The sequence below is a fragment of the Sciurus carolinensis genome, chromosome 10 (assembly GCF_902686445.1).
Source record: "Sciurus carolinensis chromosome 10, mSciCar1.2, whole genome shotgun sequence".
Taxonomy (NCBI): domain Eukaryota; kingdom Metazoa; phylum Chordata; class Mammalia; order Rodentia; family Sciuridae; genus Sciurus; species Sciurus carolinensis.
In genome coordinates this window covers 131,671,221-131,695,396 of record NC_062222.1, presented here as the reverse complement: position 1 = coordinate 131,695,396, position 24,176 = coordinate 131,671,221, and the positions used below count along the sequence as shown (strand labels likewise).

General features: G+C 32.9%; 1 protein-coding gene across 2 annotated transcripts in view; it reads right to left on the bottom strand.

Moving 5' to 3' along the window:
• Positions 1 to 24,176, bottom strand: part of Rab28 (RAB28, member RAS oncogene family) — a 77,334-nt gene that overhangs the window by 7,784 nt on the left and 45,374 nt on the right. For both annotated transcript variants that reach the window (XM_047566884.1, XM_047566883.1), the window contains exons 5-6: positions 6,051 to 6,154; positions 1,121 to 1,198 (exon numbers count right to left, since the gene is read on the bottom strand). In XM_047566884.1, the coding sequence (XP_047422840.1) occupies positions 1,121 to 1,198; positions 6,051 to 6,154 (182 nt within the window). The remainder of the gene's footprint in view (positions 1 to 1,120; positions 1,199 to 6,050; positions 6,155 to 24,176) is intronic.

Sequence of the window (24,176 nt, the reverse complement as noted above, 5' to 3'; positions counted from 1 at the left end):
ATGATCAATAAATGGCTTATGCCTGCTTGGTAATCATCCACAGACTCCAATTAACCAGCAACAGACATCATTTAGAAAAAGAAGGGGGAAAGTAGAAAACCCACAGAATCTCTGAGGTCTGCAGGGGTCTGCGTGATCAAACAAATCATGATGACTCTTCTTTCTTGTATTCTCCCAAACTAAAACCAAGTTAACTATTTTTTATGTGTCTAGGAACTGTTTACACAGCACAAAATATCTTATCTTTGTGTCTGGCCATAGAAAGTACTGAAAAAAAATGTCTTTAAATCATGCAAATTAAAAGTAGCAAATTTCAAGTCCCAAATATTTTAATCAAGTCCTAGACATAACCATCTCAGTGTAACAATTTCTAATTCATATCTGTTCTAATTACACACACATACCCCAGTAACCACAAGAAGGTGACAAAGAAATAACTTTAAAAGAAAGAAAAATTAAGGATGGGAAAAGATAATTATACCTTTTAGCTATATGGCAAAGGGGGAAGGATAGAGAAAATTGAGGGAAAATGTTGTTAGTTTGTTGCTTCTAACCAAACCAACTTGTGAAGTTTAACTGTGTAGACTCTTGCTTTAATTTTTCTTTCTATCAAACACGTGACTTGGAGTGCAATCATAATGGCATCTTCAAGTTCTTGACTGCTGGTATCTGTTTTGTTTTAAGTCTAAGGCAACTATCAAGGACTAGTGAAAGAACCCAGAAATTCTCAACAATTAATAACGCTATTATACGGATAACATCAAGAACTAATATTATAGTGGAAGGTGTTTTAAAGATGAACAGATAACCCAGAAAGAGCCTAAATGAAGAAGTGCAAAACAATATACTCAGAACCTTAACTCATGAATTAGCCACTGATTAAATTTTTATTACCTTTTTCTTTCCACCAAAAAGGAACAAAATGAAGTTTCAAGGACATCATAATATGTTACAAAGTTAACATCCTTCATCTTCTGCAATTAACACTGATTCATACACATAATCTATTTCCAAGGTTTTACAGGATATGTACATAGAATGCATGAAATTTATAGGCAAAAACTAATGACCTGTTAAAAATTCATTAATTTTTTTAAAATATACAGTTCAAGATAATCACCTGTGACTGTTCTATTTCTGCTTTGTTTAATTTTATCCCAAGGATTTCAGCAGCAACTTTCTGGAAGCACAGGAAGACCTATATAACAAAAATAGGTTTAAATGATTTAAAACAAGCATGTTTAAGTTACCTTCAAATAAATTGAATTGTCTAAAAATTGATAAATAACAAGAATTGCAAAAATATGATGTAGCATGTGATTCCAAAAATAACTTCGTTAGCAACTTATCATTTTTCAAGTGATTGAACTATAGTTTGAAAGTCCATGAAATTCAATGAATTAGTCTAAACTTATATTTATCCCTAAATGCACATTTGTAAATATTTGACATGACAAGTACAATCACCACTTTAAAAACACACACCTACTAGCATAACAAACTCCCTTAAATTCCTGAAGAAAATAAAAATAAATTAATCTATATTTTACTGCTCTGGTTTATCACTGCCAACTCCATTTGGTTCTTTGAGCTCACTCTAGTGTATCTTAAAAATATTATAGTGGACTGGGTAATAATCTTTCTGGCTTTCTTATCAATTTCAACAAACACTTCATGTCTCTTGAGTAAAATGGCTTGCTACTCTTTACTGTATTTTATCATTTTAGAATAAAGGAACCAATATACTCCTTTATCTATTATAGTTCAACAGAAATCTACATATGCTTTTCTATATATAGTCAGTCTATGGCAGGTCCATTATGATTCCTAGAGCTTCCATCCTGATATTTATTGCACTATAACTTATCTTTGCCTCAAAAATGTCCTACCATATGCCCAGTCCTATTCATATCGTGATTACTCACTGAATATTTACCATGACTTTAATAATTTAATTTTAATTTATAATAAAAAAGAAGGCACATACCTTTGAAAAATGCTATTTTACTTCAAAAAAGCATGTTTTAGTTCCCTGATGGTCAATGTTGAAGGAACAACAGAAAAGCTAATATGATGGAGTATAGAGAAAAAGAGGGATCATAAAAGAAGAAAGGCATTTGGCATTTTCTTGGAGCTCAATGGAACCCAAAGGAGAATGGCTGGGCAGGACTTTTGTTTTGTCAGGACCCATCCAGTTGGTGTGTTAAGCATTCAATACAGAATTGCAAGTGAACAAAAAGAAAAATCAGCAAGGAGATTAATGTAAGAGATTATGGAAGCTAAACCAAAGTTGTAGCAGTGGAGTTGGTAAGAAACATTCATCAGGATCTGGATTTATCATTAAAGAACAGCCAAAAGGAATTGGTGATGGACAGATGTGGGTTGTGAGAGAAAGGAGAGTCAAGGATGACTCCAAAATTTTCTTGATCTGAGCAACGGGAAGAATAGGTATGCCATTTTAGAAGTGAAATTTGAAGAAGAGAATATCAAGAGCTCAGTTCTGCCTGTGTTAAACTGTTAAACATCTCAGTGGTGATGTCAAGGGGGCAGTTGGATCTATGAGTCTGGGCACAGCCCTGAGACTAAATTAGGTACTCATGGAATAAGTTTAGAAAATGAGGCACCCCAGAACTGAGCCCTACAGCTCAGAGGTTCAAGAGACAAGATGAGAGACTACTTAGGTAGAAGGAAATCAGGAGGCATAGTATCCTAGAAGTTAGATGAAGAAACTATTTCAAAGAGGAAAGAATAAGCACTATTTTATATGCAATTACTAAATAAGAAAGATGAGGACCAAGAAGTGAGCACTGAATTAAGCAAAAAAGAGGTGGCTGGTGACCTCTGACCATAGCAGCAAAAGTCTGCTGGAATTGATCAACAGAAAATGAGAGAGAAACTGGAGACAACTCTTTCAAAGCCTTCTGCTAGAAAGTGAGCAAAGAAATATGGTAATAGAGAGAGATGTGGAATTGAGAGTTTTCTTATTTTAAGATATATCATAGTATCTTGTATGCTTATAATCCAGTAGATGGGAAAAAATGATGATGCTGGAAAAAGTGAATTGATATATCATAGATTAGGCAAAGGGAAATGGGCCCAGTATAGTTCTTAATGGAGGGTCACCTTTCCTAGGAGCACAGATCCTACAGTAACCATGGGGAAGAAGTTTGGGAACAGATGAGGAGAAGAGAAGACAGGGATTACTATAGATGTGGTAACATGATTATGTTGTCTTCTCTTTGTTTCAAATTTCTTAGAAAATAGGAAACAGAGTCACCAGTAGAGAGGGTGGAGGAGAATGTTTAGACATTCGAAGAGAGAAGAGAAGCTATGAAATAGTCATCCAGATAAGAGGGTGAGATGATAGGAGAGGAACACAAGCAGCATTAAGGGCCCTCTTGCCGTTAATCATTGTAAGTCTGAAGTGAAACGTCTGGTATGCCTCTATTTTTTTGTGATCACATGCCTTGGTGCAGCCACAGGAAAGTGGAGGCTTGCTTTAAAGCAGAATTAAGATTTGGCCAAGTGAGTATGACAGTGCGAATGAGGGGAAGAGGAACTGAGGGAATAAGGGTTTAGACTGACCATGAGATTTAGTTAGGAGGAGGCAAAAATGAGGACATAAAAGGAGGTTAGGGATTTTAAAAAGAACTCAACATCAATATCTTACAGGTCCTGGTTAGGTTAAAAAAATGACTGGGTGTTATGGTTCAGATATAAGGTATCCCCAAAAGCTCATCTATCAGACAGTGCAAGAAAGTTCAGAGGTGAAATGATTGAGAGCTTAAACTAATCAGTTCATTAATCCAGATGCATGTATTAAGTGAGTGGTAACTATAGCAGGCAGGGTATACCTGGAGGAGGTAGGTCATTGGGGTATATATTTTGTCTCATGAATGGAGAAGTCTCTGCTTCCTAGCATCTTGTCCTGAACAGATTTACTCTGCCATGATATTCTGCCTCATCTGGGGCCCAAAGCAATGGAACTGACCCTCTATTGACTGAGACCTATAAAACAGTGAGTCCCAAAATAAGCTTTTCCTCCTCTGTTCTTGAATGGTCTTTTGGTCAAGCAGCAAAAAAAGCTGAGTAAAACACTGGGTTAGGACATTCAGGCTGTAAGCTGGAAAGACAAAGCAGGGTAGTGGTCAGTGATTAGGATGCTGATACTGATTCAACAGAAGGACTGCAATGATTTTTAATGACACTCATAGGAATGAGTGGCTCAGGTGTGGTGGAAGACAAATAAGGATACTGAAATCACTAACAGTTATGACAGAGAATCAGAGAAAGTACTATAAGCCAGGAGCTCAACACAATCAATGAAGGGAAATAGAAATAACCTGGATCTAGAGACAACAAGGAGTATTCTATTGATTCCACAAGTGCACAATGACTGGCACATATGTGCTTTAAAACCATTTCACAGAAGTGTTTATAAAGAAAACAATGAGCATTTTTAATGATGGTTCAATGTAAGTACAGACAATACCAAGCTAATCACGAGCTAAAATACTGGAAGTTAAAATCATCCTAAAATGACAAAAGATTCCTAGGAAGATTTGAGGACAGAAGTTCAGTGAATCCATAGACAAGTTTATCAAGTACTGACAATGTATGTTTTAAATGGCATGTGGAGCATGTGTCCATGTTCATGCAGTCCTGGAAGAAGGAGTTCCAAAGGGTCAAATTAAGTGGACCGAACCCCCCAAAATGATTAAGTACCCTTTATGCTATTAATATTTATCTCAGTCATAAAAACTATGAAGGTTATCATCCTGGAAAAATATCAAAAAGGTTAAATCACAGAAAAATTTGAAACTTTGGTTGAAATTTTCAAGGAAAAAACAGTCATGCACAAAGCCCTGCATTTGATTCCCAGCACCAAAAGAAAAAAGAAAAAAATAACAAATTAAACCCTAGATAGCAGCAAACATTTACAAAAAATTATAACAAATGGCTGTTATCTTTAGTATAAAAATGGTCAAAGAAATTTTTTAAAAGCAATGGAAAATTAATAAACTGGTAATAAGCAGAAAATGAACTGTTAATGAAATTTCCAAAGGTTGAACCACAATTTCAACTTCAAGAAAATTCAAATTTTAATAGTGAAACATATTTTTTCTTTCTTTCTTTTGTCTACCACTTTGATAAAAACTTAAAAATAAATAAATTCTCAATATTAAGAAGGGTATAGTGGTTTAACAATCATACAATGATGATGACAATATAAATTAACTTAGCCTTTCTGGTAGTAATTTACAATATGTTTCCATCCCCTATTAAAGAATCCATCTAAAGAAAAAAATCAAAACATCAAAATCTTATGGACAAAATTTTACATTAGAACATTATGTTTAAAACTTAGAAACAAAACAATATAAACATAGTTAAAATATTCTAAAACATTAACTTAATAGATTATGAAATCTATCTGATATCATTAACTGATAAGGGGAATTTTTCTACAGATAAAGACAGTAAATAAAATTTTTAAAAGTATTTCTATATTGTATCTTAACTCTTTAATGGATTTTTACTGTGAATTGGAGAGTGGGCCCTGAACATCACTTCTTAGGTTCACAGTCCTACCTCCAGTACTTATTAGTTTGGTAACCAGGGCCCTGTTACATGCCCTCTCTTAAGATTTACCTTTGAAATGGGAAAATCAAGGTACTAAAGCACCTGTCACAGAGTAAGCACTCAATAAATGCAATCTGCTAGTAGTAGCAGTACTAGTGCTTGTGAATATCAGAAAATGAAGACAAAAAGAATTCACATGAAATTAAGAATGGTCACCTCTTGGATGTGGGCATTATGGGTGATTTATGTTCTTTTAATTCTTTGAATTTTAAGATTCCTTAAAATAATAAAATAATGCTAAATTAGTTATAAAAGTAATATAACCAGAATAAGCATGTAATCTATTTTATGTTTTTAATAGTAATTAATTTGTTTCAAAATTTGAGGAATAGATTATTGTCTGGGGAATGTTAGTAAATAAAAGTTAAAAATTACTTATAACACACAGTATTCATTATTTTACTTACAGAGTCTCCTGTCTTGGCTGAGACAAAGTGGCTACTAAAACCATTTTCCTGGCAAAATCGTAAATGTTTCTCAGGTTTTACTGTTCGCATATGCTCCAAATCAACTAGAAAAGTGTTAAAGAGAGAAAAAAAAGTAGACTATTAGAGTCAATCAAAACAGTTTTTTACATGTTTAATTTGACTAACTTTGCAATAGTATTCCCTGCCTCAGACACTAGCTGTGTAATGCTAGGCAACTTGTTTAATTTCTTTATGCTTCAGTTTCCACATTTATAAACTTGAAATGATAAATATATTTATTTAATATGGAGGAGTTCTTTCAGAATTAGTTTATGTAGAGTGCACAATGACTGGCACATATGTGCTTTAAAAAAAAGTTGAGCTGTCATTATCTATATAATTAAACACACTGGTGATGCTCAAAAAAACTCTACTTAACATAATGTGATTAATTAAAGATAAGATACACTTACCCAAACACATTTAGTTTGAAACAGCTTAATTTCTTTAATAATTAGTTTTGAAATCTTTATAAACGTTAATATAACACAAATATACAGTATTCTGCCAAAAGAGATCAATATTACATTACATATTTACATTAATTTATTTACAGCCATGGTTTAATTTTATAAAGACACATTCAACTGTTTTCCATGTCTAAAGTACCCATTTGGGGAGTAATGGATAAGTATATTTTGCTTGAATAGCTGAAAGGACTTTAAAGTACAGCACAGACCTCATATCCAATACTGGTTTTATCCAGCACTCTATTTTTTCAAATGTGATCCTTTATTGAACAGTTTCTCTTTTTACAACACTACAGACCCTATAAGGGTGTTGACTCAAAGCTGTCAAATTATAAGGCAAATATATTCACAGGACTTAAGGACAACTAGGCTCTTTGAGTCAATAGAGGGGAAAAAAAAAAACTTAAACCTATTTCCTGAGGAAGGGACCCAACTGACTTGTAAAACTTGTAAATTTGCAAATCTAGTAAGCCTACATAATAGTGGCAATTGATTATCAACTAAAAAATGCTCTCATACTTCATAAAAGGCTTTATTTAAAATTATATTGAAGGTTCTTAGTTTGCAGGCTCAAGAGATCTTTCTCTAGGAGATTTCTGATGTACTTGGGGATTCCTGAGCCCCATTTATATTGCTTTCCTTGGAAAATAGGGAGGTTTTTTTTTTTTTTTTTTTTTTTCCCTCTTTTGGACAGAAGTTTCTATTCCTTAAACATCACTGAGACCTTATTTACAAGAACAGGCCAAAAAATGTCCAGATGCCACAAGCATCAATTCGTGGAAGACCAAAATACTAAACTATTAGCACTCATGTTTATACATCTAGTTCATCATAATATTGAAACTAAAATACTTTCGTAATTCAATAAGAACAAATTCTGTTGCTAGAAAAAATCCCCAATGAAATTTCTATCCAATTAAAAAAACATGAAGTTGTGTCATTTAAAGTCTGTCTGAATTTGTATTTTCTAATGAGATAGTCTGTCATTGTCTTTCTTCCTTTTTTTAATTTTGTCTTCTCTTCTTCCTCCCATCTCCCTAACTACCACATAAATTATTACTTTGGGCAATTTACATCCAAAGGTTTTTTTCTCAATAAAGATAACCATGAAGAGGCAGAACTATCACTGGTCAATTTAAAATACCATCTATTCAACAAGCACTTATTGAGCACCTGTTATATGCCAGGAACGGTGCAGGCAGGCAATGGAAGGGAATTAATTCTTTCTGCTGTGGGAGGGTTTTTGGAGCTCTGTAAATCCAACATGAAAAATACACAGTCCAGTCCTTCAAAAAGTCACTACTTCTGATGTGTTAGAATTTAGTAGGCAACATTTAAGAGGGCTCAGTTACTAGATGATTTGTTCTGAATGCGGCCCATAAAATTATATGTTAAACTTATTCACTAATGTGATAATATTAAGAGCTGGGATCTTTAGAAAATAATTAAGTCATGAGGGACTGTGACTTCATTGATAAGATCAGAATTCTTATAAAAGGATTTGAGTGAATGGCTTTCCTCTCTTCTACTCTTCTGTCATGTGAGGACAGCGCTTAAGATGCCATCTTGGAAACAGACATGGATCCTGATAAGACACTGGACCGGCCAGCACCTTCATCTTAAACTTCTCAACATCCAGAATGGTGAGAAATAAATTTCTTTTGTTTATAAATTACTAAGTTTCATGTATTTTGCTATGGCAGTACTAATGGACTAAGACAATGCAGCGATTCATTCTAAATAAGAAAGAGATGTAAAATATAATGATGGGATTACAGTGAGACACTAAGAAAATCTTTTTCTTCTATTTTTTAAGAGCATCCTTAAAATTATCCAGTAAACTATTACAATGACCTTTTGCAAAGAATCAAACAAAAAATGCAGTATATTTTCAATATGATTCATTCTCCAATTAAAAATAATTTTTATCTGGAAGGAGTGGCCACTGGAATGAAAATACATTTTTGAAAAGAAAGCACCAAAAAGCATTCTACTGTCATGTATAACTAATGAGAACAAATTAAAAAAAAAATTTTTTTAATTACTTTCACAGGAGCTGGGGATATAGCTCAGTATGTAGAGTGCCTGCCTCACAAGCACAAGGCCCTGGGTTCAATCCTCAGCACTGCAAAAAAAAAAAAAAGTACTTTCACAGAAAAAAAAATAAAAAAAGAAGAAAGCAAGCACCACAACTTTATAAACACCAGAAAGTCTATGTGCTTTTAAAGACACTGTTCACTCAATGTACAATGGTTAAGGGAACTGCTCATTTTTCATCCCTGTGTTCCTCCAAGTCAAATTATGAAATTTATATTCCCAAGAACTTCCAATGACAATTTTTACCTGTCACTGTCCTTTGTGAAGTCTGTTAACAAAGGTGGTACTATTTTAGTATCACTGTTTTTGAACAGCAAGAATTTCCTGAAGAGTTAGGCAAGTCACAAAAGAAATGTTAACTGAGGACCCCATTTTGCTTAAACATGTAGACTTCCAAACAACATAGAAAACCCAGAAATTAACCTCATATATATGATCAAATGACCTTTAACAGGACAGTCAAGACTACTCAAAGGGAAAAAGGACAATCTCTTTAATAAATGTTGGGAAAACTTTAGCATTCTTTCTTGAAGCTGGACTTTTATCTTACATCATGTGTAAAAATTAACTCAGAATGGAATAAAGACCTAACTAACCACATGACCCCCAAATGAAAACTCTTTAATATGAAGAAAAGTTTTAGGACATTGGACTTAGAGATATTTCTCAAAATAAATAAATAAATAAACAAATAGGACTGCATCAAACTTAAAAATGTTTTTGTATCAAAGCACACAACAGAGTGAAGAGACAATCTAAAAATGAGAAATTTCTGCAAATCACTATTTGATAAGGGATTAATATCCAGAATATATTTTAAAGAGTCCTACAACTCAACAACAAAAATCCAAGTAACCCTACTTAAAAATAAAAGAATTACACAGACATTTCTTCCAAAATGATATATAATCAGAGAAATGTAAGTTAAAACCACAAAGAAATATCACCTCAAACCAAGTAAAATAGCCACCACTGGGGGGTAAAAATCAGAAGTGCTCATAAGGATGCCAGAACACTTGAGGACTGTAGGTGGGATTGTAAAACAACACAACTGCTATAGAAAAAACTTGACATAGAACTACCATATGATCCGGTCATCAATTCTAGGTATATCTCCTAAAGAAAGGAAAGCAGAGTCTCAGAGTAAATACTAACACACCCCTGTTCATAACAACACTAGACATGTGAGCCCAAAGGGAGCAGCTCAATCCATCGATGGATGAGTAAACAAAATGTAGTACAGACATGCAATGGAATGTTATGCAGCCTTTAAAAGGAAGGAAATCCTGTCACATGCTACAACATGGATGAACCTTGAGGATATTATGCAATGTAAAACAAACCAGTCACCCAAAAACAAATGATACTGTGTGATTCCAGTTACAAGAGGTAACTAAAGTACTCAAATTCATAGAAACAGAAAATAGAATGGTGACTGTCAGGGGGATGTAGGGAGTCAGGAAAGTGAAATTGTTTAATGGGTATAATTTCAGATTTGCCAGATAACAGTTTTGGAGATCTCTTTCACAACATCATAAATATGTTACACTTCTGAGCTATATACACTTAAAAATGGCTAAGATGGTAAATTTTGTTATGCGTTTTTTAACCACAGTAATAAAAGAAACATAGCCTGCTGAAGCTAGAATTTCTGATATTCAACTACTCTTAAATATTTCAATGGAAAACTTCAAATTTATAAAAAAAAAAATAGATAATGACTTTTAATATACACCTCGATCAGCCTTAACAACTGTCAGGTCATGACTAATTTTCTTTCTCCCACACCCTATTTTAAAGCAACTTGAATACACTCCATATCACATCACCCATCAATATTTTAGTATCATGCATTCCTAAAGTATTTTTGTTTGTTTTGATTTCATTGAGCTTCATAGTTTTGGTACCAAAGCAACACAGGAGAATTTTGAATCCAAAGCTGTTACTTTCATCTTTCAGTTGGCCCTGCTGATTCCAGTGGAACACTCACTCCCCTAAATTTATGTGCAGGCTCAGATTTATTACACAGGTAACTTCCAGGATAAAGGGACTTTATACTAAGATACAGAGACAGATTTTGATGAGCAACAGGAAGTAAAGGGTGTTTAATAAACAGTAAACAATTTTAGGAAAAACTACATTAGATCAAAGGTCATTGTGAAGAAAGCATCATTACAACAAAAAATTTTCCCATATCCCAAGAGATGATCTTTGATGTTTATTGATCCTGAGATGATGGATTATATATAAGAACTAGCTATACAAGAAATAACTTTTCTTAACTTCTCAACTGTATGTATTAAGGCAAATGTAGAAGAAACCTGGGCTAAATACAACTATAGTTCTTCAATTATTCACTGATTCATCTGAAGATGAAGTAGGGTGTGAGAGTGAAGAACATACTTCCCAACAGGGGACATATCTTTGCCAGCACTTGTCATCTCTTGTTTTATTAATAACTATATATTGTATTCTTGAAAACTGCTGAGAGAATATATTTTAAAGTGTTCTTACCATAAAAAAATGGTATGTGAAGTAATGCATATGTTAATTGGCTCAATTTAGTCAATCCCTAATGTATATATATTTCTAAACATAATGTATGCTTTATATATAGATACACGTATATACATGTACTATGTAATTTTGTCAATAAAATAATTAAAATAGAGACTTTTAAACAGAAAAAGAAGAATGCACTCCCCAGAGTCAAAGTGGCTAGGTTTGATTCCTTGCTGTTATTATCTATGGGACACTGGGCAAATCACTTCATCTCTCATCAGTTTTCTCATGTACAAAATGGGGGTGATAACAGTACCTCTCTTATAAGGTGGCTACAGTGGATAAAAGGAGTAGACACTCATAAAGCAAAGAGATCAATGACAAGGTAAGGTACATGTGTGATGGCACACACTCAGTATTAGCCAGTGTGACTAGCGTCTTTTAACTAATTAATGCTGGGAAAGCAACAGGAACATATATTTAAAAAAAAAAAAAAAGTAGTATACAATGAAATGCAGAGACCAAGAGAATAATGGAGGGTTATAAAAGGTAAGATACAACAAGAGGATAGAGAAAGGCAATTTCTAAAACTGCTTGGGGATGACCAAAAAGATCTCACAGAGAACATGATATTTCAATTAACTACTGAAGAATGAAGAAAAGTTATGGCAGGGGTAAGGATACATATTTTTTACAAAAACCAATATGTGCAAAAGCATCTAACAGAACTTGATCTGGTGGCATCAGTAGCCTAGGCATGAAAGTCTTTCCTATGTGCTTACATGCACATAGGAAATCAACTACGCAGCTACAGCTTTCACCAAGCCTATTTCACACATTCCAGGCCACCTGAACAAGAAAAAATTATAAGCTCCAAAAGAAAATCCTAGTGGGTGCCATATACTAGAAAACCTTCATTTTCCCCATTTCATAGGAAGCACTTCTACTGAATAAACAAGGTGACAACTGTCTGTAAATTCAGAAATTATTCAGAAGAAAATTACAAATGATAAAAATATACTCTTACAGATGTCGTGAACAGTATACTTTTTTCTGTTTATTCCATCTTGTAAACATAAATAATTATCCCTATCTATGTTATAACTTTAAAAATAGAAGACAGCAAGTTTGATACTTATACAGATGGCAATTTATTTTTCTTCCTTGGGATAGTTGTTACAGTCCTATACATCTCTCAACCTAAAATGATCCATATTAACAGTATAATTGAGAAAACCACAGATAATAACAACAAAAAAGATAGTTCATGTACTTCTTTAAAACAGGTAAAACAATAGCTTCAAATAAATTTATTAAGTCTATATGAGCATCTATTGTAAGTCAAGTACTGTGCTAATAATAAACATAAGCAATAAATAGGGGAACAAAACAGATGTTACCCATATCCTCACATACATGATAAAGAATGATAAATAAGCAAACATGTAAATAAATGAGAAAATTATAATAGTTATCATAATGTAAAATGATTATAATCTAAATGGTGACCAGATATTGAGTAAGAGAATGAAATAGAAAAACAGGCACCAGAACAGCAATTATGACAATTTTATATAGGGTAACCATGAAAAACCTCTTTGTTCTGAGATCTAAATATAAAAATAAGCAGAACAAGTTAAGAGGAGGTTCAGGGAAACAAAAGTTTCAGTTACTGAAATGATGGAGAGGAAAATCAGAAGAGGACAAGATTTGCATCCCATAAGGAAAGCAAAGAAGTATAATGAGTCAGAGTCGGTACCTGTAGCACCATGAAGATATGATCCAAATACAGCAATGAGAAGCAAGTGGAAGGCTGTAACCAACAGCACAATATGATCTTTACATTTAAAAAAAGTACTCCGGATGCTAGAGGAGAAAGAAGGTTGGAGAGAAAAATAGAAGCAGAGAAACCACTTTAGGAGACTTTTTAAACAACCCAAATGGTTTCAAAATTTACAAAGTCCTTTGGGGCATCATAACAACCTTGAAGAATAGATAAGCTTTATTCCAACTGTATGCACACACACTAAAAAAAAAAAAAAAAAAAAAAAAAAACCAACAACCAGGTACAGAGTGACTTGACCAAAATTCCAAAGATAGTTATTAATAGCAACAGAATATTAGAACTATGCTACCCAATTCAAAACCTAAGTCTCCCCAAGAAGAAAGAGCATCAGCTTTGGTGATAATCACTTAACAGTGTTTATTCAGAATTCTAATTAAAATAAAAAAGATCAAGAAACTTTAGTCACTATTATTTTTTTAAAAGTGTGATATATCATACAGTTGGTTATTATTGTTAGTACTTTTAAAGTATTAGTAACAATAAGCCATAAAACTGAGCCTATAAGCATTATAGAAGAATATTAGATATGCTTTGCCTGAGCACTTGATTCTTTAGTCGTTTACAAAGGACTTGCAGCTGTACCTACTAGTTGTGTAACTATGTTAAAATGATCCATCATGATTAGCCCAAACATGACAAGTAAAATTTCCATAATAATGTGTTAAATTTGATTTACATATGTTTAAAAATATGTATACATGCTGACTTCTAAAACACACTAATGCTAATAAACAAATTATATAACAACTTTCCTTTTAATTTCTATTTGTTTACTAGCATTCAGGAGTCCTTATTCAAGGATGTCCATAGCATCTACATAAATAATTACTGCAAATGTAATTGATTTTTTTAAAAAACTGGATATATTAAATATATTATAAGCAGAATCACAGATTAGACAAAACGATGGAAATTTTTAATAAAATTTTAAAATTCTGAAATACTTTGTAATGTAATACCTTTACTTTTTCGTATTGGTCTGAAACTTTATAATGTTCCATTTCCCAAATACTACTTTTTCAACATACTGTAAAAACATGTTCTATAATGAATATGACTTGTTTTCATTTGAACCAGAATGTTACTTCATGTTTTAAAAAAAGGGCAAGTTCTAAATGATGCTAATTCATTATATTATTGTCCTACTCTCTAAAATCTAAAAATGGAAAAAAAGTGTTAAAAGTATAAACTATTTTTGATCCTTAGTCCACACATATTAGCAGGAACAGAATATTCTCAGTAAAATGACTGTAAAAAAAAGTCACTAATTTAAAAGAAGTAAAAGCAAAATACAAATATAGTACTTGTACAGATTTTCACAGTAATTTTTAGGTTATCAAGGAAACATCTAGAGTGTTGATCTGGTTATACTCAATTCAAACAAACTACTTGTCACATTAACTACCTCCAGGAAGTTACTCCAAACACAAAATAAACTGTTTATGCCCCTACTCAGATAGATAACATGACAGATTGTTATTAGTTGAAGACAGATGAAATACATTAATTTGATTGTGAGCATGTGTTTAATTTTACCCTGCCATGTACACTCTCTAATGCTGTCTTTCTATGATGACACAGTAAATCATGCCATATTAGAAGAATTGCTTAATGCAAGAAAATAAAAAATTACCAGAACTTGACTTTGACTTTGCAGATTCTTAAACCAACCTTCTTATAAAAATAACTGCCTAAAAATCAATGCATTCTACAAACATATAAAGAAAAAAGGTAACAGAGCAAAGAAACTACTTTAAATTCTAGTATAAATTTAAAGACCTAAATGCAGTTTAACATTTTTCCTATGTTAGTTTTTATACTTATTTATAAAATGTCTCTTCCTTCCTCTTCCCATTTTCTACTAGGTTTCATGTATTTACCTTATCAATTTGTGTGAGGACATTCTATAATAAGGATACTTGTCACATTTGTTCTAAACATTCCTCTTTTTTTAAATTTATCTTTTAATTTTTTTACAGACTGCATTTTGATTCATTGCCCTTGGTTTAGAACTTTCAAATATTTCATGATGCTTTTGAGAAAAATGTTAAGATTTTAGGAAGTCAAATACTCTGAGTAAGTACACTCAGTTATACTTAATTGGTTCTTTTGTTACATGCAGCCAAAAAAAAAATGAACAACATAAAAAAGGGCACAAAACAATAGCCAGTCGCAAAGTATTTGTTGAAGAAAATATTTCTAGATTATTAAAATTAACACAAAATATCAATCGTACCTAAAATAATATTTATTCTTTCTTTTACAGGAATACTATACAGGACTAAAAATTAAGTAGAGTTTCACACCACAAATGAGGCTGGGGTTATAGCTCAGTGGCAGAGCGCTAGCACATGTGAGGTGAGGCACTAGGCTCAATCCTTAGGACCCGTAAAATACACAAATAAAATAAAGGCATTCTGCCCATCTATAACTACAAAAATTAAAAAATAAATCAAAATAAATCTCACAGACATGTTAAGGTACAAATGAATACACTAATGATTTCATTTACATAAAATTCCAAAATGGCAAAACTAAAATCTGGTGAAGCACACAGAGAGTGAAAGCAAAGGAGAGGCAAAGATCAGGACAAAGGTCAAAGTTACTGTTTGGTTTACATGTTAGGCCCCCCAAAAAGCTCATGTGAGACAATAAAGAACATTCAGAAGTGAAATAATCCTGGATGGTGATAAACTGAGTGGTTACTGAAGAAGACAGGCAGGTTGTGCCTGGAGGAGGTGGGCATTGGAGGGTGTGTCTTTGGGGGGTATATAGTGTATCTGGCGAGTGGGGTCTCTGCTTCCAGATCCTCATGTGGGTTGCTTTCCTCCGCCACACTCTTCCACCATGATGTTCTGCCTCACCTCTAGCTCAGAGCAACAGTCAGTCATCTGTGGACTGAGACCTCTGAAACCATGAGCCCCCAAACAAACTTTTTCTCCTTTAATTGTTCTTGTTAGGTGCTTGGTCACAGAAGCAAAAAAGCTAACTAAAACATTACATATGAGGACAGAAAAGGGACCCAAGAAGAGCCTCTGGAGAGGCTAAACCTCACCCAGGCACAGTTCTTTAAACTACACAAACACTTTACATACTCCTCTAGATGTATACCTCCTTATAGTAAAATTCCCATTGAAATTGAAATACATGACATTCTTCTCTTACTAAACTTTCATATGATCAGTGTTGCAAAAATATTCATAGTTTTCATCATTTTTCCCAATGATTTCTTAATCCTTTAATCATAAAATCATACCCTCTTGACCCACCTATATAAATCATGAACCCTGTGGGGTTTTCTCTTTAATTACTTATCACCTGATAGATCCGATAGATCCTCACTTATTTTTTTCTTCTAGCAATTATCCAATGCTTTAATGAATTTTCCATTCTGTTACAAGATTTGCCTGATCAATTTGTATTTTTCTTTATTTTGTACAACCACATACATAGCCACAAAACAACCTAGAAGATTCTGAGGTGATAACAATGAATATGTTTAACTCAATAGTCACCAAAACACCACCAACAGCAACAAGTATCAAGAGAACAGAGAGAAAACTATGTAAGAATTCATGTTATTTCCTCAACTCATTTAGTACCATTAATAGGATTATCCAAATTTCTTCTACTGATCTATTAATGCCCAACTACTTCTCCTATTACTTCAGTTCAATGTAGCGTTGTTGTTGTTTTTTTTTTTTTTTTTTGCGGTGCTGGGGATCGAACCCAGAGCTTTGTGCATGCAAGGCAAGCACTCTACCGACTGAGCTATCTCCCAGCCCTATTACCTCAGTTCAAATTAGATAATGGAAGTAAATGAAGGCAAAGCACCAGTGAATAAAATCTTTCTGTATTTGTGGCTGACTACAATTTCTGCTGCTTTTTATAACATCTGTGCATAAATTATATAGGAAGATTGGCATTTGCTCACATACCAAAAGGGTAAAGGAACTGGAAAATTAATAAACATTCTTTAATACAATTTTGGGCATTTACCATAGAAATTCTTATTAGATAATTTCATAATGATGCATACTAGATAGGCTTATTATAAAAGTTTCTTAAGATAAGTAGGTAAAAGGCCCAGGTTCACTCACACCATTCATACACAGACTTGTGGGGTTAAAAATATATTTGCCCTGCCCAGATACTAGAAAACCCTGGCATCTTGCAAAGAACAGAAGAACTGCCTTGATTAGGCAACTATCCTATGGTTTTTTAATCCTTCTTTATATTTTCTCCTATTTTCCAATACCAACCATGATTGTAAACATTAGAAATACTGGAAGAGTGGAAGTAATACAACATGATTTCAAATAACAACAAAAGGTCATGAGTAAACAGAAAATTGTCCCAACAGTCATAGAATTTACAGTAATACAAGTAACAAAGACTTGTATAGCACCACACTGTTTTCTAGGCACTTCAAATGTATTAATCATTTAATATTGACAACAATCATTATTTGACAAATGAGGAAACCAAGCTGTAAAGGAGATACAGGACTTATGTAAGACCAAGCATCTAGTACCAACTAACCAGTTATAAGTCCTGATAACTAGTATGGCAAATGCTTCTCACTCTGTGTTTTAGGAACATATTAACTCTCTGTGGTCCTTTATCCTCCATATACATTTCAGATTTAGTTTGCTAAAACAACAAATACACAAATACTATTTGGACATTTGACTAAAATAACACTGAATCAAAAAAACTGATCTGAGGAAAACTGATACTTTTTATAAAATTAAATATATCTTTGAACAAGGTGTATTTGCTGTCTTTCATTATATCTTGTTTTTGTTTTGTCTCAATATAAGATTTCTATGTGCTAATTATATCACCTGAGAATCCTGTAGCTAATTTCTTCCTTTTAAATCTGTAAGTTGTACATGCCTCTTTCTTGCTGTTTTTAACCTTAACAGTGTTGAACAGGAATGGTGAAAGTGATTTCCTTGCCTCGTACATGATCTTAAATGGAAAGTATTCACTCTTTCACCATTACGTATGCATTAACTATAGATTTTTCATAATGCCATTCATCAAGCTGAAGTTCTTTCTCATTCCTAGTATGCAGAGAGCTTCTTTTAAAACCATGAATGGATATTAAATTAAATGTTATCAAATGCTTCTATTCATCTATTGAGATCATGGTATAGTTTTCTTCTTTCATCTATAACATGGTAAATTACACTCACTGATTCAAATATGAAACCAGTCTTCCATGTTCATGATAATCATAATGTAATATCCTTTGTAAATATTGTTGTATTTAATCTGTTAATATTTTGTTAAGAATTTTTTTTCAAATTTCTTCCCTTAACCTTTCCTTTTTCCTTTCTTCTTGCTTTGGGTTTAATTTATTTTCTATTTTCTTAAGGTAGAACTTAGAGCACAGATTCTAAGGATTTTTTCCTTTTTAAATACAAGCATTTAATAATGCTAAGAAGCATAATCCTTTATAAATACTGCTTTAACTACATGTTATAAACTGATATGCAGTTCTCTTTTTTATGAATTCAAAACATAATTTTTGTGATTTCTTATTTGTCTCACAGGTTATTTATAAGTGAGTCATTCAATTTCTAAGTATTTTGGTGATATTACAGATAATTCTGAGGATTGATTTCTAGTTCACTTCCATCACTGTTACAGAACATATTCAATTCTTTTAAATTTCTTAATTCATTTTTTTCTAGGTGATAATATTTTCTATTATTGTAAACATCCCATGTGTATTTGAAAGTAACATGTACTCTGTTGTTGTCAGAAGGGATGTTCTATAAACATAAAATTAGGTCCAGCTGGCTAACATTGTTCATACTGGTTCCTTATAGAAAGCATACAGTTAGGACTGCCTTTCTATCCCTATATTTTAATTGGTATATTTAGACCAGCTATCTGCAAGAGTTTTTTGTGAAGGACCAGATAATAAATATTTTAGGGTCTGTGTGTCATGCATTCTTTGAAGCAACTACTCTTCCATTTTAGTGAAAATGCAGCCATGCAGACAGATCAGAGTGACTATTTATGGATACTAAAATTTTATTTCCACATAATTTTCAAGTTTCATGAAATATTATCCTTCTATTTTTTTCCCCTACCATTTTAAAATGCAAAACGCATTCCCAGAGAGTGGGTCATACAAAAACAGGTCATGGGCCATAGTTTGCTGACCTCTGCTCAAATCACCCCTCTGCTGAAAAATCCTTAGAGGCTTTCTGTGGTTCTCACGATAAAATCTAAGCTCCTTAAAACATTTTGTCTGTTTCTCAATTCTTCCAGCCTTGCACCTTAAGCTCCAGCTGTGACAAAATGTTGTAAATCCCCCTTATGTTAGATATTTACTAACTTTTGCAGCTTTATTCATTCTTTTACTTCTTTCTGGGTTGCCTTTCACTTCTCTTCATGGCACACTCCTGCACATCCCTATCATCTCTGCTCTAAATTTTTCCGGCCATTTCTTCCTATCAAGTTCCCTGTGTCTCAGGTACTTCACTCTACAGTAACAATATCAGACTGTCCTCTCCTACCACTGTGCTTGGTAGGCACTCATGAAGGAATAAAGGAGTGAATGGACACTTTAAAATGTACAAGGGAACTAAATGTGTGCAAATGTTTATAATACATTAGTGAGATTATAACATGTAATTATATGTTTAAAATAATAAAAAATACATTTTAATCAAACTAATTTTAGAAATATTTTTTAAATTCCAATAAAACCAAAATCCTTTTTGTCAATTATAAAATGTCTCTTAGATCATAATATTAAAATGTAATATGACAAGCTCTTAGAAGATGTTGGCCCAAAATGTCAATACACCAAGAAGTAAATAAATAATAAGAATAATGTACAGAAGTTATTCTTCCTCTTAAAAAAAAATAATAGATCACTTAAAGAAAAGACATAAGTGAAGATAATTCCTTTCAGAATTTCTCTTGTGAAAAAAGAAAAATCTGTTCCTGAATGAATCTAAGTCTACATACAAAATTTAATCATTTTTCACTAATTCATATAAAAAATACAGAATATAATCAGTGAATTTTAGTTTTAAAAAAGGAACCTTAAAAAAGGTAGAATGTAATTTCAACCTTCAAAAATACTCTCCATTGCAAAGAACTCAGTTCATAGTCCCAATATATTAGCATATCAAATTATAACTTTATGGATATAAATGGCAGTGGTGAGGAAAAGCTGGAATAAGAAAGGAAACAAAATTATACTGACCAACTTTGGTGTTCAATTTTAAAACCAAAATGCATTTCTTTTCAGAAATTAAAATGGACAAGTTCAGTTGATAAGTTTTAACAATACCCACCTATTTTTTGCTTATTTTCAGACAACTGCCACTTTACGTTTTTGGTTAATCCCGAAATTACAGAAAATAATAATATAGGACTTGAGGACTCACACCAGAAGAATTTTTCTTTTCTTTTTGGCACTGGTGACTGAACCCAGGGGCACTTTACCACCGGGCTACATCCCTGTCCTCTTTATTTTTCACTTTGGGACAAGATCTCTCTAAGTTGCTGAGGCTGTCCTACAATTTGCGATCCTCCTACATCGGTCAGTCAAGTTGCTGGGGATTTTTTAAATTCCCACATTTAAGTATTCATCTTCAAAAGATTCAGCCTTTTTGTAGAATCTCTCTGTCTCCTTATGAGATTTTAAATCTAGAGCTGAAGAGTAAATTGTAATGAAAATGTTTTGATCTCTCAAAGGAGACAAATATATATATAGCCAAAATTCTAGTTCAATATCTGACTTAAAACCAGTAGTCTTCTTTGTATTGGGGTGTGTTACTGAATTATATACACATTTTAACTTTAAAGTTTTCAAATATAGAATATGTTGCTTCTTATTTAAAATAAAACCCTAGAAGTATATCTCAAGTATGCCATATAGTATATGAAGCTGAAATAACAAACATACAAGTTTACACCTAAAAGAAGCAAGAGAACTTACACGGAAAATATGGTAAGTTAAATACATTACTTAAACTCAATTCTGGGGATAGGTGGCTTTCCTGTAATATGAATCACTTGATTCTACTGATACTGCCAATAATAGACCTCTTTTACTGACTACTGCAAGAAAAAAACTTTTAATCATCAAGTTTCCTTCCATTAAAAGTCAGAAATACAATTAGTATTTATGAATAAAATTCTTAATTTTCATAATGAATACTGCATTCATGGGGGAAGCAATGAGAGCACTACTGAACTTTGATTCCCATTTTTTTCAGAATACTCATTATTTGAAGAACAGAGGAAGACTACACTAAGGAAATTTAGAACAATTAAGTAATATAGCTTTCTAAGTTATAGCACTAACAAGAACATTCCATTCCTAAGCAGCGAATTCTCTCATTTTCTCTGTTTACCTCGATCTATTAGTCAGTGAAGCTGGACCCTTGATTTATTTTTCCCTTTTGTAAGACTTTATAACAGTCATTTTTATCAGAAATAATCCCAAATGGAAAAATGAGCAAGCTATAGGAAATCCAATCTCTGGACATCTTAGTTTACTCTTCAAAACAAAAATTTTAAAAATTTCAGAACAGCAAGGAAAAATACATGTGCTAAAAAACATTATGTGAAAAAAATTACACATGGAATAAAACTGGAAGAAACACTAATGTATTATTAACAAGTGGTTAGTCCTCTGAGGTAAAACTATAAATAAATTGCTTCTTCATTAATTTCTACATTTTCTATGTTTTATAAATATGTACTAATCATTCTCTACTTTAAAATCCTACAATGTGTATGCATATATATACACATATACACACACGCACACACACACAAATATATTATCAGAGTAATTAAAGAATAATTCCCACTGCATCCATGCCTTAGAAAATACTATATAAGTCATATATTTTAAAGAATTCACCACGCTATTGCTTAAATGAGATAAAAGCATATGAAAATATAAGTGCTTTATGAATGAGCATATCAATAATTTCTGGTATTCGAACAAGCTGTAGTTACTCTGCCAATATTTAATCGTATTTTTAACTAAAATTGGATAATATTTTGGACTTCCTGATTTGGAATTAATTTTTTCAACAATTTTTAATTACACTGTCTTGTTAGTAGGTTGCACTAACAGTCTCAGAAGAAAATAAAACACCTCGTTGGGGGACAAAAGTGGCATAATGGCTATTCTGCCTACTTCCAACAAATCAAAATGTACAGTAAAAATTCATTACATATGATAAGAATTAACTAATCATACTGAAAACAAAAGATACTGAAATCGGTTCTAATGACAAATCACCTGTCATTGAAACAGGTGGTTCAAACTTAAAAGCTGCCAAAAATAAAAGTTTTAAATATTACTTTATAATTATCACATCATAATTCACTATCTATAATGTAAATGAAGGTATGTCCAAATGCTCTTTGTCAAACACTTCTCTCTATGCCTCCACCACAGTACTGATTTAAAATGACACTTCTGTGTCAACGTAAGCCATTTAAATATTAAAAAAAAAAAAAAAAACTTTTTGGTTCCTTTTTGTATTCTTTAGCTCAGTTTTGTACAATTTATCTTTAGAGTGAAAAGACTGCAATTATCTTTAGAGGATTTTGAGGTCTGTTTAAGTATTTTTAAAACTAATACACAAGCACAATTAAGTTTTTAATCCAAATTATTATTTAAGTTTCAAAATACATACTGATAAGGCAAATAAAATACTAATAATGCAAATACACAGCACTGAAAAAGAAAAAAAAAAAGGAAAAGATGCCAAGAATAGAAGAGAATTATAGAAAAACTTCTGGAAGATAAAATGAGCCAGTAGAAATAACTTCTCTTAATATTAAATCTAATTTTAAAAAGACTATTATTAGTAAGAACCCTAGAACTACAGTTCAATTAAATAAGCAGAACCACTGTGAGTGATAAAGAGAAATTTATTACAGGAGTTAGATGTTCCATATCTGCAAAAGCTGGTGGGGCAGGAGGAATAGGCTATTGTCTTTCCAACTATTCTTGAGCCAGAAATCACTACAGGCCAGCGGAAGGACACTCAGGAAGGGAACAGGGTAAGGGAAAAGAGCAGACACACGGAAACTTGCATGGGTAAGCTGAAATGGCCAAAGGTACAAGAAGAAACTAGAACCTGAAAGGGACAACAGGAACTAGCAATGCCAAACTAGAACTCACACCTCTTTCTCACCAACTTCAAGCCTGATGTCAAAGATCAGTGATCTATAGGAGAAGCTTGTACCCTTCAGAAAAAGCCACAAATGCTGGGCAAGTACTCAGAGAAGGGGAAGACATGGCAAGAGCTGGAGGAGCTGTTACCTCACATGCTTTCTCATCCCTTGTGAGAGCTGCAACAGTGCCAGGTATTTAGCACTGACCCTCAGAGACCAGAAGAAGTGCCAGACACTTTGCTTCCTCCTTACAAATCATTTGCAAAATGTTTCTTGTGACCAGTGCTAATGAGAACAATACAGAGAAAGAAATTTGGGGAAATGTATTTCTATTGTAGCCAAGTTAACCTAGTAGATTCACCACAGAAGGAAAGAGGTCAGTGCCTCAACACAACCGCAAGCTGTTCAAAAAGTGTAAAGAGAGAAAGGAAGGACAGCAGACACAGCAGCAAAAGCCGTTAACTCAGTTCAAGGTAAGCCTTTTTTATTTCTACAAAGGATAGCCAACCTACTGCCCACCTTGCGTACCACATTAGAGGCCTGACGGCCAATGCACAGGATATACTGTAATCACAGTGACATTTGCATTATTAAGGAAGAACAGCTATGGTAAGAACTCAGCTCATACTCAAGGTAAGAACTACTAAGAAAACTCAACAGTGACTTTCCAACAAATTTTAAAATCCAAATCAGCTACCAATGTTATTAAAATCTATCTTCATATTTAAATAGAAACAAGCTAAAGAATCAAAACTATGAATGTGAGGCCACAGAGCTGCTGATTTTTAAACAATGGTCAATAAAGAAAATGAAGGACAGTGCAAAATAAAAATCCATGCAAAAATATGTGATGCTATGGCAACTTTAGGATCAATACTATGAACATACAGCAAGAACAGGCTAAGGAAAAGACTATGGGGATGGAGCCTGGCTGCTCGGGAGAGATGCAGCCACATCAATGTTCATAGCTGCTCA